This window comes from Curcuma longa, chromosome 21, assembly GCF_044706935.1.
Source record: "Curcuma longa cultivar G26 ecotype Majalengka, Jawa Barat chromosome 21, ITB_CL_G26_1.1, whole genome shotgun sequence".
In the NCBI taxonomy this organism is placed as follows: domain Eukaryota; kingdom Viridiplantae; phylum Streptophyta; class Magnoliopsida; order Zingiberales; family Zingiberaceae; genus Curcuma; species Curcuma longa.
Genome location: NC_133881.1, coordinates 1,892,873 through 1,912,396, shown reverse-complemented (window position 1 = coordinate 1,912,396; position 19,524 = coordinate 1,892,873). Strand labels below are relative to the sequence as shown.

Sequence of the window (19,524 nt, the reverse complement as noted above, 5' to 3'; positions counted from 1 at the left end):
TAGATTATATTTATTTAAAATGTAATGAATATCATAGAGTTTATATCATTTATTTTGTCAATTAAAATACTGTTATAATTAAATTATCATTCAGAAAAATAAAATCAAAATGAAATAAAATTATAAGCTAACAACTAACTTCTATACATCATACAAGTTACATATTAGTTTTTATATGTTTGATCATGATTAAACTATTTTCATTTGAATGTAATAAAGTCTTTATCATTTATTTTACTTATTAAAATATTATTTAATAGATTATCATTCAACGAAATAAAATTAACATGATGTAAAATTACTGTTACAGAAGCTAAAGGGTATAAAAGTTAGCATCTAGCTTCTATAATTATAGAAATTAATTGTAAAAGTGTAGAAATTAACATCTATCTTCTACAATTAATATATAAAAATTAATAACTAACTTTTATAACGATCGAATGATAGAGATATTTTGGATAATTCAAATCAAATTAGACGCTCATTTAATTTGAATTAAAAATGAGATGTTCGTACGAAGAAAATACAAATGAGAGAAGCCATTTTAATTTTTGCCCCAGGAATTAATATATTGCCGCTGTTTAATTATTTAAGCAAAAATAAAGTGTTCTTGACAAAGAGATGAGGAGATAAGGAAGAATATAATAATAAAGTTTGATACGGTGGAATTGCTAAATGATTATGTGCTTGTTATATAATAATTTCAGGATTACTATATGATTTTAAAATAAGAAAGAAGATATTTAAAGAAACATCAGAAAGATTGTTGGTTAAATGTACTATTTTGATTTTGATTACAGAGATCCAGTATAAATCTTGGGGGAATGATACTTAGTATGAAAAATCCTAGTATAAATGGAGCATAACACTTACATAGGCAGTGGGTTCACTGGCATGCAGTGGGAGTGTCATATGCTTCATTCATGTTGAATTTTTCATGCTAAGTATCATTTCCCTAAATCTTGGTACCTCGAGTCCCCGACTTTAAGTTTCGATCTCAAATTTGACATCATGTATCGATCTCTTTTCGACCTTGAGTTTGGACCTTGAGCTTTAGCCTTGGCATGCATTCGACATCTCGTGCCGATCTTTTCTCGGCCTCAAGTTTCGATCATAAACTCAATATCACGTACTGACCTCTTCTCAACCTCAAGTTCGACCTCAAACTCAACACTACATACTGACTTCTTCTTGGCCTTGAATCTCGATCTTGAATTTTGATCTCGGCATGCATTCGACATCTCATGTTGATCTCTTCTCAATCTTGAGTTTCGATTCCGAATTGCAATCTCGACACTCACTTTGCATCACATGTCTATTCCATCTCGTTCTCAAGTCTCAATCTCATACTCGGGCCTCGGACTCGGGTCTCAACACTCACTCAGCATCACGCGCCGAATCTATTTCAGTCTCAGGTCTCAATCTTAGCATCTGCTTAATCTCAAGAGACGGTCAGTCCGCACAATCAGGGGAGCCTAAGACTGTTTCTTTTGAAAAAATAAAAAAATATCGTCAAAATTACGAACAATCAGAATCTTTCTAAACTGGAACGAGTATCGTAGAATATTTTTTAAACGGATGCTAAATTGCTTATACCCATGGGCACAAGCATACACACATCAATCCTAATTTCTAAGTCATCAAACTCTTTTCTTACGTAAAATCCTAATTTAAAGGTCGGAGTGGTTTATCGGGACTCACTCTCGACGTCATTCGAATTCTCTTTTTAAATATTTTTTAGATTTCTTTATCTTTCTTGATAATTATCTTCCAAGAATATATACATCAACTACTGATTTGATAATCCACCATTTATTAATCGGAATAAAATCATATGCTCTTTTCCAATTTACTTTTGCAAAATGTGTTGCAATAGTACAGCCAGATTTTTCAGAGCTCTCGCAAAGATCGACAACTCGTACAAATCTGGATCCACTGTACGTGAAGGTAGAACGTACGCCATTAATGTGGTTTTGCTTTCTATTGGCTTCAGGCGAATCTTTTCAGTGAAAACCACCTCGAGGAGAAAAGCCTCACATTGGAATTAATTAAAAGGCGCCAGAGCACCATCCAACGCAGAACAGAGTGAACTATCGTACAATGCAATAGACTTGTAGAAGAGGATAAAGATTAGAATCTCGATAAAATCAGACAATACCTTCTTACGTCATGATCAACTCGATTTACCTCCTTATAAATGATCGTGTAACCGATCATGTGGACCGCTAAGGCGGCGGATTCCTACTCTTGTAGAAAGTGAACTGTACTGTACTGTGGGTAGTAGAACAAAGAAGTAGCTAGTTCGTTCTTGTTTGCATGGGGTTTCTGGCGTGCTCCGCCGAGGCGGTGCTGCTCCTCCTTAATTAGGCCGAGAGCTCTCCTCCGCATTGCCCTGCTGCTTGGCCACCTCCGGCGCCTCATCTCCCTCGCCTTCCGCGCCGTCGGCCTCACCGACCTCCTCGACGTGGACGATAGTGGGCGTGAGTTGCGCACGGCAGCGGAGTGACGCCGGAGATGCGCTCCTCGTCGTGCGGCGCGACGAACTGGCAGGGGCAGAGGGGCACGCCGCCGCTGCCGGCTGCTGCGCGGTGTGCCTCTTCGAGTTCGAACGCCGGGAGGAGGAGATCCGGCGGTTGCCGAACTGTCGCCACGCCACGTGTTCCACCGCAGATGCCTCAACCTGTGGCTGGAGCATGACCGCCGGCGCACTTGCCCACTTTGTCAGGCCCCGCTCGTTGCCAGCCGGGAGCGGCCACTGAGCGCCGACGACAGCCCGTGGTTGGATTCTGACAGCGATGAGTTCGATCGCCATTTGAGTGTGAGGGCAAATTGGATGTTCTCTCTTCTCTAATAGTGACATTGCTTCACAGATCAGGATTTTATGGCAGTGTGAGTACAATTTTCTTTATCTTTATTTATTTATATATATATATAATTAAAATATTTATTAGAATATATGCTTAAATATATAAATCCGAATTAATAAAAAAAAAAGGTAAACTCTCTACTTTAATAATAATGTTCACTTATTTACCTTCAGGATATAATTGAGTTCGTTAATGCAAAACAGATTTATTGAAATGGATAAAAATCAAATCTCAACAAAATCTAGATAATATCCTTTTTTTTTTTAATGATCAATTATAAATTTTAATTTTGAATTTAATTGAGCGTCTATTGCATCAGTAGCTCATAGACTTTATATAGTCAACTTAGCCTTATATGAAATGCTGAATGGGTCAACGAACCCATTCGGCATTTGACCAACCCTCACTTGACAAAGGCCTTCTTCACTGTTGGTCAACTCGTCTCTTAACTAAGCAGGCTTTAAACTAATGTATCAACAAACAGAATGGTAACTGCAAAGTTTGATCAACAATGCTACAATTTGAACCACAGGAAAACAGATTTTGTTGTCCTTTGTTATCTTATATATTCATGGGAGGAGACTGTAATGTCTTATTTTGTTGTCCTACACATATCATGCGTGGTTCAGCAGGTAAACTACAAACTAAACATCCTGAAAACCACATAAAACTTCGACACAGACTGAAACACTCTTAATGATACTTTAGTCATCCTCCTCATTACTACTTGACATCCCCAGAAATGACAGAACAATCAAAGGACCGAGTACAGGAGGTAACCTTGGGTTATCGAACGCTACAAGTGGTTCGGCTTTCCCTCTGATGATGTGTTCTTCCCCATGCTTATTTGGGGTAGCAATTTTCACGGTCCCTGCCGGAAATATGTTGCTCAATTATGAAATAGATGAATGACAAAAAAAAAAAAGAAGAATAGTTCAACTGCACTGCAGTGAAGCATTACTTAGTGTTCCCTTCATCGGATATAAATGCTCAAGAATGCTTTTCACTGGTAGTTTCTTCAGAACTCTCATCGAGATTTGCACAAACCTAAAGCAGCTCAGCGATCCTGCCACAAAAATTTCATTGAAAATCTTGATAGTTGGTCAGACAGTTCGATTAATGTATGAAAATTATGTGTTCATTTAATTTTTATTACAAAATGAAGCAAAAAGTATTGGGTGATCCAAGTTTCTAGCCTTCTAGTCGAGGTCAAGCAGCTATAAGTAATCCAACAACACTTAAACAATCCAAAACAATTAAGCGTACAGTGTACTATCATAGGAGGAAGTGCTCGTTTCTTGAGCGTGGACAGATCCGTAAATCTCTTGCACTCATTAAAACAATGACTATGACTTTGAAGATCATGTTAATGAGTATGATGTATTAGCTTCTACAAATTAACAACTGCAATCTTCTTCGAAAAACACACACCTTGTGGAAGAATCTCCCAAGGCCGTTCAAGAAACTAAAACAGAGATCAGAAACATTTGAAAATTTTTGTAAGAGAACAAATTCAAGTAATCGCCACACTAATAGAAGATCCTGGCATTTTCTCTACGCTTCACAACCACATCCATGTCGATCAAGGATAATTACGATTAAGAAAACAAACGCAAATCTTGAGTAAGCAACTCTAAACAAGATCACCAATCTATGTTCGTGCAAGAACATTCGCCCCTTCAGATTCAAAGAGTTATAGGAAGATGATAACAGAAAACCATTCACCTGATCTGTTTAATTCGCCGACGCAGGCAGCAACCCCGGAAAGGGAGTAGAGAGACGGGAAGGAAAGGGAAGTGGTGGTTTAAGAATTGAAAGAGAAGGCGAGGCGAAGGTTCCTGAGACTTCCAGATAACAGGCCGGATGCCGGCCCATCAATGGAGCCCAATAAGTATAAACGTCGGAAATCCCGCAGCTCTCCTTCACCACCGCCACGCTCTCCTCCTCCACTCGCCGCTCGGCTCTGCCCTCGCTGAAGCTGAGCGGCGCAATGCCCACACGACACCGCGTCCTGCTCCAGCTCGCCGAGCTGGCGAAGCACCGGACACGCTCGGCGTGCCGGTGGAGCTCTCCGCCAGCTTGATCATTAGCTCGATCCCAGTAGGAGGAGGTGGAGGTCATCGCGAGGGTCTTCGCCGCCGACGTTGCCTCTCTCTCGGCCTCTGCTGCGGTGCGGCCGCTGCCGACAATTTCGTAAATTTCACGTCCGAGCTCGACGACGATCGCAGCCACAGATTTGGAGTCCCGGCAGGCGCATCCGACCAGCTGGACGAGGAATTAAGGAGGAGTTGCTCCTCCGCTGCGCCCTCATATTCTTGGAGATCTTTCATGGCGGATCATGAGCTTTTCCATCATTCCACTTCATGATGGAATGATGGGGAGAGCCTGAGAGATTCATATAGGACTTCAAGTTTGCTCAACTCCCTTACAAAAAAAAAATATAATTCCAATAGCTTCCGGATTGGAGATCAAATGTATTCCTGAGTTACAATCCAAATGGTTTTAATTGACTGGCTTCAACAAATGGGAGGTTTTAATGGTAGATTTCTATCGGATACAACATGCGCTACATGTAAAGCTAGCAGTCGCACGCTAGTTAGTTCATTTGGAGCCTTCTTAAATATCAGTGATGACAATTAAATACGACCCAGTGCCACACCTACATAAATTGGCCAGTTTCGCTCGGTCATGCTTGCTCGAGCTAAATGGAAGAGCAGTATAACAAGACTTCTGCAAATATATTTCATTACCGGATATCCAGCATATTGGAAATTAAATTGTTTGTGTACCAAAAGGAGATGACTTGTTTGAGAAAATGTCTAGCAGAGGTATTCTGTCTTCCCATTTTATATACTAGACGACCAAAACACTATAAGAAAGGCAAAAGTTTTATTGAAAAGTACGAGAAAATCCAATAGAATCAATGGATTTACATTTACAGCTAGCATCAAGGAATCTCGCCATTGATTTTGGCCTGTTCTTCAATCCGACACATGAGTACAACTGCAATCCGGGGAAAAAATTAAACCATGTGGTTCTAAGAGCTAGTGTCAGTTGTCCAGATTATATCTTTCAGGCCCGAAGAGAAATTCTTGTAAAACTGCATCGAAATAATCATTTTACTTGTATATGGAAATCAAGAAAGTGAGTAAAAGTATTTCACTTTTTGACATATATACCTTGTGAAACTCCAATGTATCACCGCCAGTTTTACGGAGCTCGACCATGTGAAGAGAAGGAGCTATCTCAAAAACCTAGAGGGTAAATTATGTTAGGATTCAGTAGCCATTAAGTATAGAAACCCAAAAGGTGTAGTTTAATATTTTCCCCATCCAGTTGGAATAAAATTCTTAAAAAAAAAACAAAAATGTGCCCGTGAAATAAATGATCACTTTACATCAGCAAGAGTATAGTTTGAGTGGTGACTGACTATACCACATGTGCAACAAGTGCATGTATTTATTATGGAGCAATTAATCCTAAGAACTTTTGGTGCAAGCATAGATGTAGCTTGGAAGAAGTCATGTGGCGCGTCGATGGATTAACTCAATCCAGACTTTTGTGCTTGATTCCCATTGTTAAGATAACACTCAACAAAACACTAATCCTAAATACCAAATCCTACACTGACAATCCTAATAATTTACTTCAGAGAAATATACCAAGCAAACGAAAACCAGACAAATCTATTTACCTCTGTTGCTACCGATAGGTGGCCTTTTCGTCCAGACTTGTCACCTTGCAATTTCATCTTGACAAAAAAAAAAAAAGAAAAGTAGCAACTAGCTAACTCAGATATGGTTGCATCAAAGTTGTCTAGATTTACGAAAGTGAGCAGCAGTCCTATATATCATCTTACCTTGTAATTGTGCTTGCGCACGTTGAAACCCAGGGGTTTAGCAGCCTCCTCTAGCCTAGATATGATTTCATCTGGAGGACGCTGAGAAGTGAAGCGCGTTTCTCTTTTGACTAGACCCTGCATAAAACACAGAAGATGTTGTGATCCCTTTGAGCAACACTATTTTAGGTGAAACATATTGTGAAATTGATGACACAGTGTATACAGAAGAATATATAGACGTGCAAATCAATTGCATATTAACCAAGAAATATCTTCCAGTCCTCTCAGAAAGGAGTAATTAAAATGATGCAGCAACCTCTCATATATGGTGATCGAAGACCAATAGGCGAGGCACCAAATCCAAGGTTAGACAAAAATAACTTTAGTAAAAAAAATTAAATAAATGTATCAGAGCTAACAATATTATACACAATGACCTGATCCAACCTGAAACATGATACGGTTTATATAGATAATTTTTTAAAAAATATATATTAATGATTCTTATTCCATAAAGATTCTTTAGAGAACTAAGTAAATTTTACATCTTAAAAAATTAATTTTTTAGAAAGTATAATTATTTCCTTCTAGGAACAACAATCAGAATTTCCAGAAAAATATTGATCAATTTGACTGTATTTACAAGAAGATCCTTTACCATTCAGAAAAGCATAATCAAACAAAAAGATGATCCAACAAAAGATTTGAAAATCGGAAAAACACAGCAGAATTTACCATATATTTTTCAAACAAATTTCCCAAATTGAAACCTTGTGCTCTGGAAATGAGTTCGAAGGCATTCATTGACTCTGGCTTTTCCTTCTTTTCTGTTACAAGATGTTCCTGGATTATATAACACAAAACAAGCCAAAAAAAAAAGTCACTGTGTGAAATAATAATTGGATTTGTCCATATTTTGACATCAGGAGCTAACAAATTGCTTGTAATTAGGTGTCAATGGTCAGTCCAGCATATCAGACTTGGTCAAATGTACATGACTGGCCAGGGGTAAAATTAGTCTTATTTTCTTAGCTAAAGTAACATATCAACCTATTTGACACCTCTACTTATACTAGGCAAACATACTCCTTTATGTTTAGTAACTACCTCTGAATTATTGAAGACAGCATCAATATCATCAAGGCTCACATCTTCACCATGTTCAAAAGATGGTGGCTTATATCCTTTCTTGAACCATTCATCTGATAAAATTTGTGGAATTGTTATTCTCTGTGTCAAAAGGGCAAGGAAAATAAGTTTTAAAGCCAAGAAACACTCTCATTTCCAAAAAAAATAATTACTGCAACTTCTCGATTAACTGGTTTAAGAAATCAAGTAACATAATTAGAACTTACAGTTAAAGGATTTGGATCTAGAATACGAGCAATTAGTTTCTTTGCAGCTGATGAGAACCAAGCTGGAAATGAATAATCTGCCTTAGAGATCTGTGGTTTAGGTGAATTAAGATGATACTCAGAAATAGGGAAACATGGATTTTTTTTATAAGAAAAACAATGATGAATCTACTGATATAGCGTACTTTTTTATGCAAAATCGTGATGTTCTGATCATCAAAGGGCAAGTATCCAGCTATAAGGACAAACAGTATTACACCACATGACCATACATCTGATATTGTACCATCATAACCTTTATCATTGAGGACCTGGAAAAATAAAATTATTATTAGCAGGTTCCAGTTCTTTCACTGAATCAAAGCTGCAAAATGTACTCTGTAGAAAGAAGACGAGTGTGAAGATATACCTCGGGTGCAACATAATTAGGAGTTCCACATGCAGTGTGCAATAATCCATCCTCCTAAGCCACCAAACAAATATAGGATGAGAAAATATAGGATTAAATCAAATCAAAAGAACTGAGTTGGAGAAACAAGTCCAATCAATGGGAATTTTTGAAGTTCAAAGGATATCCTTACCCGTATTTGTGGTGCAAATGCACTTAAACCAAAGTCAGAAACTTTAAGTACACCAGAAGAATCTAAAAGCAGATTTTCTGGCTGCAAATTAATCAAGGTTTCATTAATTCTGGCTGATGAACCAAGAAATCCACTATAGCATATCCAATTAGTGAATATGAACAGACCTTTAAATCTCTGTGGTATACACCTCTACTGTGACAGTAATCAACAGCATCAATTAGTTGGTGAAAGTATCTCCTTGCTTCATCTTCTTTTAATATGCCACCGTTGTGCTTCTGTCAATAATAGGAAGATAAGTGATTCCTACTAAAATACGCCTATTTAAAACTTTTAAGTTGTTTAATATTTGCAATCTCAACAATGCATCTGAAATGAAAATGTGAACCATAACAAATTGTGCATCTAACTTTCAGGACTATTATAAACATTTGAATAAAAAAATTAAAAAAAATCTTACTATTTTGTCATAGAGCTCGCCTCCATCAACAAATTCAAGAACAATGTATATCTTTGTCTTGCTAGCTATGACCTTCAGATGATCCTAACTCTATACCTTGATTATTGTGATTATGTAGATGATAAGAAAATTGTTGATCAGTATATCTACTATTCTGGACTGGCTTTTCTCACTTCCTGGAAACTATTGAAAGTATCAGCCAGGCATCGCATGGGGAAGGCCAACCTGGTGCAGCTTCATATGTTCAGGTTTGTTTATTTAGTGATGTACAATGATGGAATCTCCCATGTTCATCTTATATAATTATATTTGATGAGACCTATCAAACCGTGCCATGTCCCCCATACATTTACTTTTATTTTAAGTGTTTTTTTTTCCTTTCATGCATAAAACATGATTCATGAAAGTTCTTTGGAAAGTATTGAAGCAATCGAAGTGATAATGTCTCCTGCTTAGTGCTTAATCTTCTGCTTTTTGATCATCATGATGACGGGTCAGGGGGATGCATGTAGACTATCTAACTTCCTTTCAACGATTAAAGCTTCCAAGTGATAAATTATTGTAAAAATAGAGGATCATTGGTGGATTCTCTGTAGTGTCACGATTTGATTTTCGACTGGAGCGTACATATATATACTTTATTTGGAGGGGGAAAATTATAGAAAGTAGCACGAAGTACGATTATCTAAATAGATCAGGCTATCATTTGGTAGAGCGGTCGTGTTGCGGCCTATGATTTTAATATTTAAATGGAGCATGATGATCTAAGTGATAGGTCGATTGTGGAGGTCGGTAGTTGGTGGTCTCAACAAGTCAACATAGAACTATCAAATAGACTAACTCATGACGAGGTAAGTTAATCGTCAGAAATCTATCATATGGTGGAGCGAGATGGATTCGACCCATCAATTTGGTAGATTGAAAAATCTCCAATTCAATTCAAGGTGGATTAAATGGGTCAACTCATGAGTCTATCAAAAAAATATAATTATATTAAAAATTTTAAATTTAAATTACAATTTAAATAGGTTAAGTTGAAATTTTTAAATTTGAATTGTAGTTTAGACGGGTCAAGTTCACTAGTTCATTGAATTTTCTATTTTAATTTTAAATTTTTTTAAAAAATAAATTTTCTCAATCCAAGCTCGCCACGGGCCTATCCACGTGGATGGTCAGCTTAGACGGGTCGCTCATTTGAATCTATCTTAAAATGGATTGATAAAATTTCAACCCACTTAAATTATTTGACGGGCTGAGTCGAATCAACAGGTCCAAATCAAATTGACGGTTCTATCTCAACGTGAGCATTTTTTGGATTTTTCTTGATGATAAGTGAAAATTTTCTATAGGAATTGAAAAGGAGTTTTGGTGCAACGATCAAGTTATTGTCGTATAACTTAGTGGTCATGGTTTGAGTTATAGAAATAGTCTCAGTTTAATGCAGGATAAATAAAATTACGTATAATATATTCATTTTTACGATTTCGCATTTGCGGGAGCTTAGGGCATAAGTTGTCCTTTAGACTGAGATTGATAGGGAAAAGGACAAAGCAAAGTTCCAAACTCCTATGGAGCTCCAAGATTCCTAATGTACCCAATCAACAAAGTTAGATGCATGTGAGCTCCAATTGTACCCATTGTCTTGGGCTTTAAAAATTGACTACATGCTTTGAAGTTAGTAGTTTTTAAGAATTATTTACTAGGTAAAACTCTGTTTAAGTCTTAATTTATGGTGCTATGATAAGAGCCAATGACAATCAAGAATATATAAATAAAAATGTGTATGCGTATTTGGATTCGGTCTATTCGTACTTCATTCAACTTGTTTATGTTGCGAGCCTCTAGGGAGAGAAGGGAGGAAAAATTATCGTAATATGCTCGTTTGATTGCCTTCTACTATTGCACCCTACAACATTGTCTGTGTGCTCATAATGAAAATGAGTAAATTGGGGATTCATTCACCCATTCAATCCATTGCTACAATGTTGATCTCGAAGAGGAACATTAGAGATCTCTCTACTGACTCTTTACCGATTCGATGATGATAAATAACCTGCGATCACACTATCGACATTGGTTTCTCTTGGTTGATTCTCGACCGATTCAAATAAGAGATGACTTTCGAAAACTATCACTACTACTTGTGTTTTTCTCCTCTTCATTGGATGAGGTAAACAACCCTTAGTTACACCAATTCTATTTTCCTAATCCAAGAAAGGTCAATTTTTAAAGAAGAAATAAACCCACAGGTTTGCCTCAAAACCTAACCCTAAACAACTGGCACCTGGGGGTAGTGCCACCGGCAGGTGCCAGTAATCTCTACAGGAGTGGGCACTTGGCATCTGGTGATTGGGCGATGAACATGAGCTATATGCCTATATAACTACCCTACGCACCCCTAAATAACTCACAACTTGGTAGGCCACAAAGATCCTCCGAATATTCCTCTTCTTCTTCCTCTGAACTCTATCGAGCTCTCAGTTGGCATTTCATTCCTTTCTTCCCTGAAGAACCAGAGCTTGATCCCCCTTCTTCCCGAATTCTCTTTGAGCTAAAGATTTGATTTTGATTCAATAGAGCAGACATGGCTACGGCTATAGATGTGTACAATAGCGTGCAGTTCTTCTCATCAGATCCTGTAAATGAAGCATTCGAAGCTCTGATTCATGGCGGTTCTACTCCGTCCTTCTCTGATTCTGCTTCCCCCGTGCCCTCCTTCTCTTTTTCCTCGCCCTCTGTTCTGCATCAAAATCCCGTCTTTGATTGCTTTCCTGCTTCATCCCTGAGATCTGGCATGGTTCCGGTTAGCTTTTTGAGCCCTAGCAGCTGTCGCCCCGATCGCCTTCCTCCCGCCGGAAAAGCGAGCGCCGCCGCGCGCCTCCTCGGCCCCCGGCCGCAGCCCATGAAGCGAGCAGCCTCGCCGGCGAAGCCCGCGGCCAAGCTCTACCGCGGCGTCCGGCAGCGCCACTGGGGGAAGTGGGTGGCGGAGATCCGCCTCCCCCGGAACCGCACCCGCCTCTGGCTCGGCACCTTCGACACCGCGGAGGAGGCCGCCATGGCCTACGACCGCGCCGCCTTCAAGCTCCGGGGGGACGCCGCGCGGCTCAACTTCCCGGAGTTCAAGCGAAACGGAGCGCACTTCGGCGCGCCGCTTGCCTCCTCGGTCGACGCCAAGCTCAAAGCCGTCTGCGAGAGCTTGGCCAGCGGACAACGACAGGGCAAAACCTCCCCGGCAGCAGCTTCCGCCGTCGAAGTCTTCTCGCCCTCGGAGGAAAACAAATCCAAGAGCTCGCCGTCGCCGGACGGAGACGACAGCTCCTCGAGCACGTCGGCCGCCTCGGAGATGCAGCTCTTGGACTTCACGGAGGCGCCGTGGGACGAATCAGAGAGCTTTAAGCTGCGAAAGTATCCATCTTGGGAGATCGACTGGGATTCCATCCTCTCTTCCAATTAGTGATCATCTTCCTTCTTCGATTCCTGGTCTGCAACTTGTTCTTGCGGCTTACTGCAAATGGAATTTTAGTCATTTGCATGGCCTTTGTTTGATCTTCTTCGCCGCTTGAGGAATGAATCCAGAACTCATTCCATTTACAGAAACTTTTCTAGCACTGTACTAAGTTTTCATGGTCTGATCAGGATCATAAATGCAAAAATTGCTCTTGCTCTCTTACAAAAAGATAAAATTTACCATCTTGACTATTCACACGTGATTCATGACCATCTGTGAAGAATTCGAGAAGTTGCAGTTGATCACAACAGAAAGAGAAGATGATATATTCGAATTCTTGTCCTTTTCTATAAATCTGTTCCATCGTAACTAACTCAACTATGCTCAAAAGATAAAAAAAATATTAAAAATAGTACAAGGATCGATTATCATATGATGAACAAATTCATGATCTTGACACTAAGATGGAGCATAACATTCTATAGAGATGGATGTGAATGACTTCAATATAAATATTTTTTAAAATTATCTTAATGATCAACTGAAAATTTTTACAGAGTCCATTTAATAATATAGAGGTTGTGAAACATCTTTCTGTCTCCGGATAATAGTGCCGCAGTAAAATATTCAGGTTGTAAGTTAGGCACTTACGATTCGATCCCAGCTACGGCATATTTGTAGAATTTTTCCTCCAAATGGGGAGCGCAATCAAAGGATGCTGGGCGTTTTGACTGGCCGCTGCGTGCACTTCCCGATTTACCCTGATGGCAGTGGGAAATTTTCGTGGGGCCGGACTGATCACTCTCAGAAGATAGTCAATGAAGCTAATTTGGATTTATCATTTTTGTGAAACATCTTTCTAGTTTATTATTATTTTTTAATTAATTTTGAGAGTGAATGAATTTTTGCTTGATTTATTTATCGGATTGGAGTAAATTGAAAATCTTTAAAATATTCATTTCATTTGAAATGGATGTAGATGTTGTTTCACTGATCAGCAAAATGCTGCATTCTTTTATTTCGTTTTTCATCATTAAATTTATCAGAGGGCTGGCATGCACAAAGTCAACCATTTGCTAAAGATACTCAAATGATTGGTCTCACTCTATTTGGGCACATGGATTCCTGAATCTAGACATAATTACATCGAGTTGACTTTGTGCTTAAAAAAATTAGATCCGTTATGTCAACGGTCCTCTTAAAATCGATCCACGAATATGAAGGAGGATTCATTTAGATTTATAGGTGTTAGATGCATGACAAAATCCATCTTAAATCATCACCTCTTCAAATCGATCTCTGAGCCATTATATCAATAATACCATATGTTCATCGTCTATGTTACACTCTGGAGCTACTTTGTGCTTACAAGCATCACAAGTAATGTCAGCAATGAATTCAAAATCAATCCATTGTTTAAAATAAAAATCGATTAAATTAAAAAAATTACAAATCGAATCAATCTAATTTTATCATTAAAAGCAAATAAATTATAAAATTAATTAATTCAGTCGATTATTAAATTACCTAATTTTTTTTATCAATCAAGTGATCATTTGATATTATTGAACAATCAAATGAAATTAATTTATCAAATCGAGTTACATTCTATTCATATATAATATTTTGATTTAATTAATTTATAAAATTTAAAATTAAAATTGAATCGAATAAATTTAAAAAATAAATTAATCGAATTGAACTTCTAAATTTAATCGGTTCAATTGATTAATTCAATTTGACCTATCTTTTACTCATCCCTAATCATAAGTTTGATAAAAAAAAAAGCAATAAAATATTGATGAGATAGAACAGATGATGCACTTTTGTAGTTAAGTGAAGGAAGATAAGTCTGCCACTCTTTAACCAAATAGACATCCCCGAGAGATAGATGAACGACGAACAAATAATGCACTTCAATAAAAGGTGAACTGTCATCCAAGCGATTTCATACAATCGATTCCACAACCGTCTGTGAGAAGGTAAATTAGAAAATTATAGTTGATCATTACAGGAGGACATTGTCTCGACTTTATCGAAATTCAACCTTTGCCCACTTTAATAAGTTCATCCCTCGGAGCACAGATAATGCACTTCTTTTGTAAAAAGGTGAAATTCGCCATCCTAACAATCTCACATGGTTGGCTCCATGATCATCTTTGAAGAGGTAAATCAAGAAATTGTAGTTGATCACGACGGAGGAGGATATTGCTCGACTTTGTCGAGATTCAAACCCTTACTTTCTTCTGCAAGTCTGCTCCATCATAACCAAATCAGTTATGTCCCAAGACACATATAATGCACTTGATCATAGACATTGTGGTGAAAAACAGTAGAATTTAATTAATTAGGAAAATTTTGAGTTATCATAATTTAATAGCAACATATCCTTACACCACATTCATGCATGCCTCTGATTCAAATTGCCCCCTCATGAAACAGGAAACAGAAAAAGAAAAAAAAACAGAGGAAAAGCAGAGCAATTCTTCTTCTTCCCGTTTAATCTTCCATTTTCACGAACGAAGACTGCTGTTGCAGTCCTGCGAGGAGATGCGCCCCTTCCTATCCAACCCTGAGACTTTGACGTCGCATTTCACCTCCAGCTCATGCGCCGCAGCTCCAACTAAAATATTAGTTTTTGTAAGACGGAAATGTTTTAGTCTCATTTTGGTATTAAATAAAAAAATCATCTACTTCTCAAAAAATTAATTGGACAAAATTTAGACACCTAAATTATCAAAATAAATATACATAGTATCTTAAGATTTTGTGAAAGAATACTAGTCACTCGATCATCGTGATTTAATTTAGGAAGTAAATATTATCATCTTTTATTGAATCATTGAGGGACATTTAGAATGAGTATTATCATCTTTTGCCACATTGAGATTTTGTGAATCAACCACCAAATGTAAAATGCAACGGAAGCATTGAGATTTTGTGGAAGACGAGAATTGAATGTCCAACCACCAAATTAAAGCACAGGACGATCAAACTCGATCAAAATGCAACTCCGTGGCCAACAAAAGGATGATCACTTTATGGTTCTTATTGCAGAATCTTCGTCGCTATCGAGTGGTCCTCTTTTATTTATTTCCCTGATTGTTAGCTAGCGTTTCTTGCTCATCACCCTTAACTGCACCCTTAATCGACTCCCCTTCTTCATGGCATCTTTGGTCGCTGCTGCTGCTACGCCGGCGGTTGGGTTTCTGCTGCTCGCAGCTGTCGCCTTCTTCTTCTTCTTCTTCTTCTTCGGCGGCGGCAGCGGTGGCGGCGGCTGGAAGAGGACGCAAGTACTGCTTCCTCCGGTGGTGGGCACCATCTTTCACCAGTTCCTCAACTTCCAAAGGCTTCACGACTACCACACGGAGCTGTCGCGCCTCCACAAGAACTACCGGTTGCTCTCGCCCTTCGGCCGGCAGCTCTACACCGCCGACCCCGCCGTCGTCGAGTACATACTCAAGACCAACTTCAACAACTACGGCAAGGTATCCCTTTTTTAAGTACCAGAAATAATAATCACTGCACCTACAAAACAATCATCTCCATACAAGTTCTACGTACGAACGTACATGAACTTGAGTGGTCAACAATTTGATATCGAAGAACTAATAGAAATGTTAAACGTGTAATGGCAGTCATTAACTGACTCAAAGATCTGGTTAATTCAGGGATTGTACAACTACAGAAATCTGCGAGATTTGTTTGGAGATGGCATATTTGCAGTCGACGGCGATAAGTGGCGCCACCAGCGGAAGCTCGCGAGCTTCAACTTCTCCACCAAATCCTTGAGAGATTTCAGTGGTGCCATTTTCAAAAATAGTGCCTCCAAGCTCGCAACAATCCTCTCTGCCTATGCCAACTCCAATGAGCAGTTTGATATGCAGGCACCTTTAATTTTTATGTTATTTTGATCTGTTCATGCCTAAAACTAAGCTCTGAGAGCCCCGACAGGATCTCCTGATGAAATCCACCATGGACTCCACCTTCAAGATCGCGTTCGGGTTCGAGCTGGATTGCTTGGGCGGTTCGAATCAGGACGGGGCCGAGTTCGCCAAAGCCTTCGATGCAGCAAACGAGTTCACCCTGTTGAGGTATGTGAATGTCTTTTGGAGGATCGCGAGACTTTTGGGAGTTGGATCCGAGGCAGCTCTCAAGCGAAATCTCAAAGTGATCGATGAATTCGTGTACAAAGTGATGGACATCAGGTTCGAACAAATAGCCAGCCGCCGAGGAAAGGTTGCTGCAGTCAGCGAACATGATGAACATTCGAACACTACGAATGAAACTCAAACAACCAATGCTTATGCTCATGATCAGGAAAAGGGAGATGACATTTTGTCAAAGTTTTTAGAGGAGAGCAAGGATCCGCAGACGATGGACACGCGATATCTGAGGGACATAATTCTGAACTTTGTCATCGCCGGAAAAGATACCACGGCGGGCTCGCTCGCTTGGTTCTTCTACTTGATCTGCAAGGACCCCTCGGTGCAAGAGAAGATACATCAAGAAGTGAAGCGAGTACTGCTACTCGAAACCAAGGAGTGCACAGACTTTGTAGAGTTTTCACAAAACATAAGCGACGAGTCCCTCAACAATCTCCACTATCTTCATGCTTCCCTCACCGAGACACTCAGGCTCTTCCCTGTAGTTCCTCTTGTGAGTTCAAGTGCTACAATTCACTCTGAACAAATGCATGATGAACCTTGATGAATTGTTTTTGTGATGCAGGAAAACAAGGTTTGCTTTTCAGATGACATTCTACCTGGAGGCTACAATGTGAGTAAAGGTGACATTGTGTTTTTTCAGCCCTATGCAATGGGTAGAATGGAGTATTTGTGGGGTGAGGATGCCGAAAGCTTTCGGCCGGAAAGATGGCTTGATGATGAAGGGATCTTCCAGCCTGAAAGTCCATTTAAATTTGTAGCTTTTCAGGTGAGTAAATTGATCCTCATAGACAGAACAGAGTTGGAGAAACAGGTAATAAAAGAACTAAAGAAACTCTTGTGTGTTTCAGGCTGGTCCAAGAATCTGCTTGGGGAGAGAATTTGCCTACAGACAGATGAAGACATATGCAGCAGTTCTTCTGTACTGGTTTCAGTTCAAGCTCAGTGATGAGGAGAAGGTTGTCCACTACAAAACCATGACGACGCTTCAAATTGATCAAGGTCTCTATCTTCAAGTGTCCACCAGATAAAGAACATCTGAATGAATAGTTCAATGCTTGCAAAAGATTTGGGGAAACAATAAGTTCAATGAATCGTTCCCCTAGTGAATAAAAACTTGTATGTCTAGTAATTTAAAGGGATGTGGGACAGAATTTATTGATTTTTAAATATGAAATATGAAATGAGAAACATAAAACTTGGTATTTATAACATATAATGAAAGGGGAATTAATTCATGATCAAATTCGTATGAATAAGAATTTCTAACTCTATTTAATTTTAAATCCTAAATCTTGAACCCTAAACATTACATCCTAAACTCTAAAAAAATTTAAAAAATTATACTAGAGGGGTGCAACATAAAATGTGTAGCATATCCAATTTTTATATATATATTAACGAGCCAAGCTCACGCCAAATTTATTTAACTTTTAAATGAAAGCTAATGAGCCAATACACTTTTTAATAATAGGATCCGTGGACAACCTAAGGAGGGTCATAAAAAATTTTATAAGTCATTTTCAAATATAATTAAAGGCAAAGAAGAAAGATTTCGTGAAACTCATAAACATGTAAATTATTTGAAACATCCTATATTATCACGAATTCGTCGCTGTCATTACATCAATGTGGATTACCTCGAGAAATAACAATGCGACTTTTATAAATATTTATAATCCGTGGTCTAATCAAACATGTTGCTTCTAACATACAATTTGCTAAAAACAAAATTTAAGAAAAAGAATCCATTATTGTATGAGAAATACTCCAACAAGTTATGCAAGGACATAGATTACCTATCATGCATAAATTAGGCATATAAACATCTTAATCTATTTGTTTAACTTTGGTGGGATCAAATGGTTGTTATGTACCTTTATTTTTAAAAAAGCTCCAAGTTCTATTTGTAAATTAAATTTTAATTCCCCTTGAGAATAAAAATACAAATTAAATAAGTATTTAATTCTAGTTATTTCGTACTTATAAACTCCAAAAGTAGTTTTTCATGAAAATTTGAACAAATTGATAAAGCTAAATTCTTTTTTGTTTTTGTTTCTTTTTTTAATGAACACAAATATTTCTTATACTGAAGGATTTTAGATTCGTCTTCTAGAAAAGAAAATTTGTTCTCCTTTATAAATATAAATTATATTGTATAAATGAAAAAGATAAAAAAGGAAATTTAGAAAGAAAGGAAAAAAAAAATTAGTAAGCACCAATATTTAAATAATTTAAATCAAATTTAAATTTAAATCATTTTGAATTATAATTCAATTCTAATTCAGATTTAAATCATTCATTAATATTTATTAATATTAATTAACAAGTCTCTTTCAGACAATTAATATTTAGGTCTAAGTAATATCATAGCTAACAATTTAAGGCTTTCATTAATATTTATTATAATTTATCTTAATAATTAACAAAGTCTCTTTCAGACATTTAAGTAAACAGAACGTTATTCATCCTATTATTTTTATTATTTTTAATAGTATTTGAATATGAACCTTTTATTCCCATAAAATGTCCATACTCATGCACTGATTGAATTTATTTATGGATCAGAAATTTATTGATATTAAATAAATATAATATTTACTAGTCTAAGGCCATCTGTAACGCGCGTTCATCGTGCGTTCAACCGCATCTCTTGGGTGACGTGGAGGAGAGAGCTGTTGAGTTGCAAGGGTGTAAACATAGTCCCATATCTAAAACATATGGGAAAGATCATGAGTTTAAAATGATGGAAAGTATCTCCATTGGCATGAGGCCTTTTAGGTAGAGCCCAAGAGCAAAACCATGA

The 19,524-nt window shown here is 37.9% G+C and overlaps 3 protein-coding genes and 1 long non-coding RNA gene across 4 annotated transcripts; 2 read left to right on the top strand and 2 right to left on the bottom strand.

Moving 5' to 3' along the window:
• Window positions 1-3,366: 3,366 nt before the first annotated feature.
• Window positions 3,367-4,643, bottom strand: LOC141814152 (uncharacterized). The gene is made up of 3 exons (XR_012600454.1): window positions 4,593-4,643; window positions 3,829-3,933; window positions 3,367-3,738 (listed from the first exon to the last, which is right to left on the bottom strand). It is a non-coding gene; the product is annotated as an uncharacterized LOC141814152 (long non-coding RNA).
• A 1,261-nt stretch (window positions 4,644-5,904) lies between these two features.
• LOC141814398 (CBL-interacting protein kinase 9-like) lies at window positions 5,905-9,344 on the bottom strand. Its single transcript, XM_074702357.1, has 13 exons — window positions 9,330-9,344; window positions 9,105-9,176; window positions 8,812-8,919; window positions 8,645-8,725; window positions 8,473-8,526; window positions 8,249-8,374; window positions 8,064-8,153; window positions 7,816-7,938; window positions 7,444-7,551; window positions 6,727-6,843; window positions 6,562-6,618; window positions 6,047-6,121; window positions 5,905-5,967 (listed from the first exon to the last, which is right to left on the bottom strand). Exons 1-13 carry the CDS (start codon window positions 9,342-9,344, stop codon window positions 5,905-5,907), a joined length of 1,089 nt encoding a protein of 362 aa, XP_074558458.1.
• Window positions 9,345-11,688: 2,344 nt separating this feature from the next.
• LOC141815026 (ethylene-responsive transcription factor RAP2-13-like) lies at window positions 11,689-12,558 on the top strand. The gene has a single exon (XM_074702986.1). The coding sequence runs from the start codon at window positions 11,689-11,691 to the stop codon at window positions 12,556-12,558; it is 870 nt and encodes a 289-aa protein (XP_074559087.1).
• A 3,158-nt stretch (window positions 12,559-15,716) lies between these two features.
• Window positions 15,717-17,835, top strand: LOC141815272 (cytochrome P450 704C1-like). The gene is given in 5 exon segments (XM_074703194.1): window positions 15,717-16,040; window positions 16,224-16,439; window positions 16,507-16,783; window positions 16,868-17,487; window positions 17,570-17,835. Coding segments are annotated over 5 exon segments (1,617 nt in total). The 3' UTR covers window positions 17,750-17,835.
• Window positions 17,836-19,524: the final 1,689 nt, after the last annotated feature.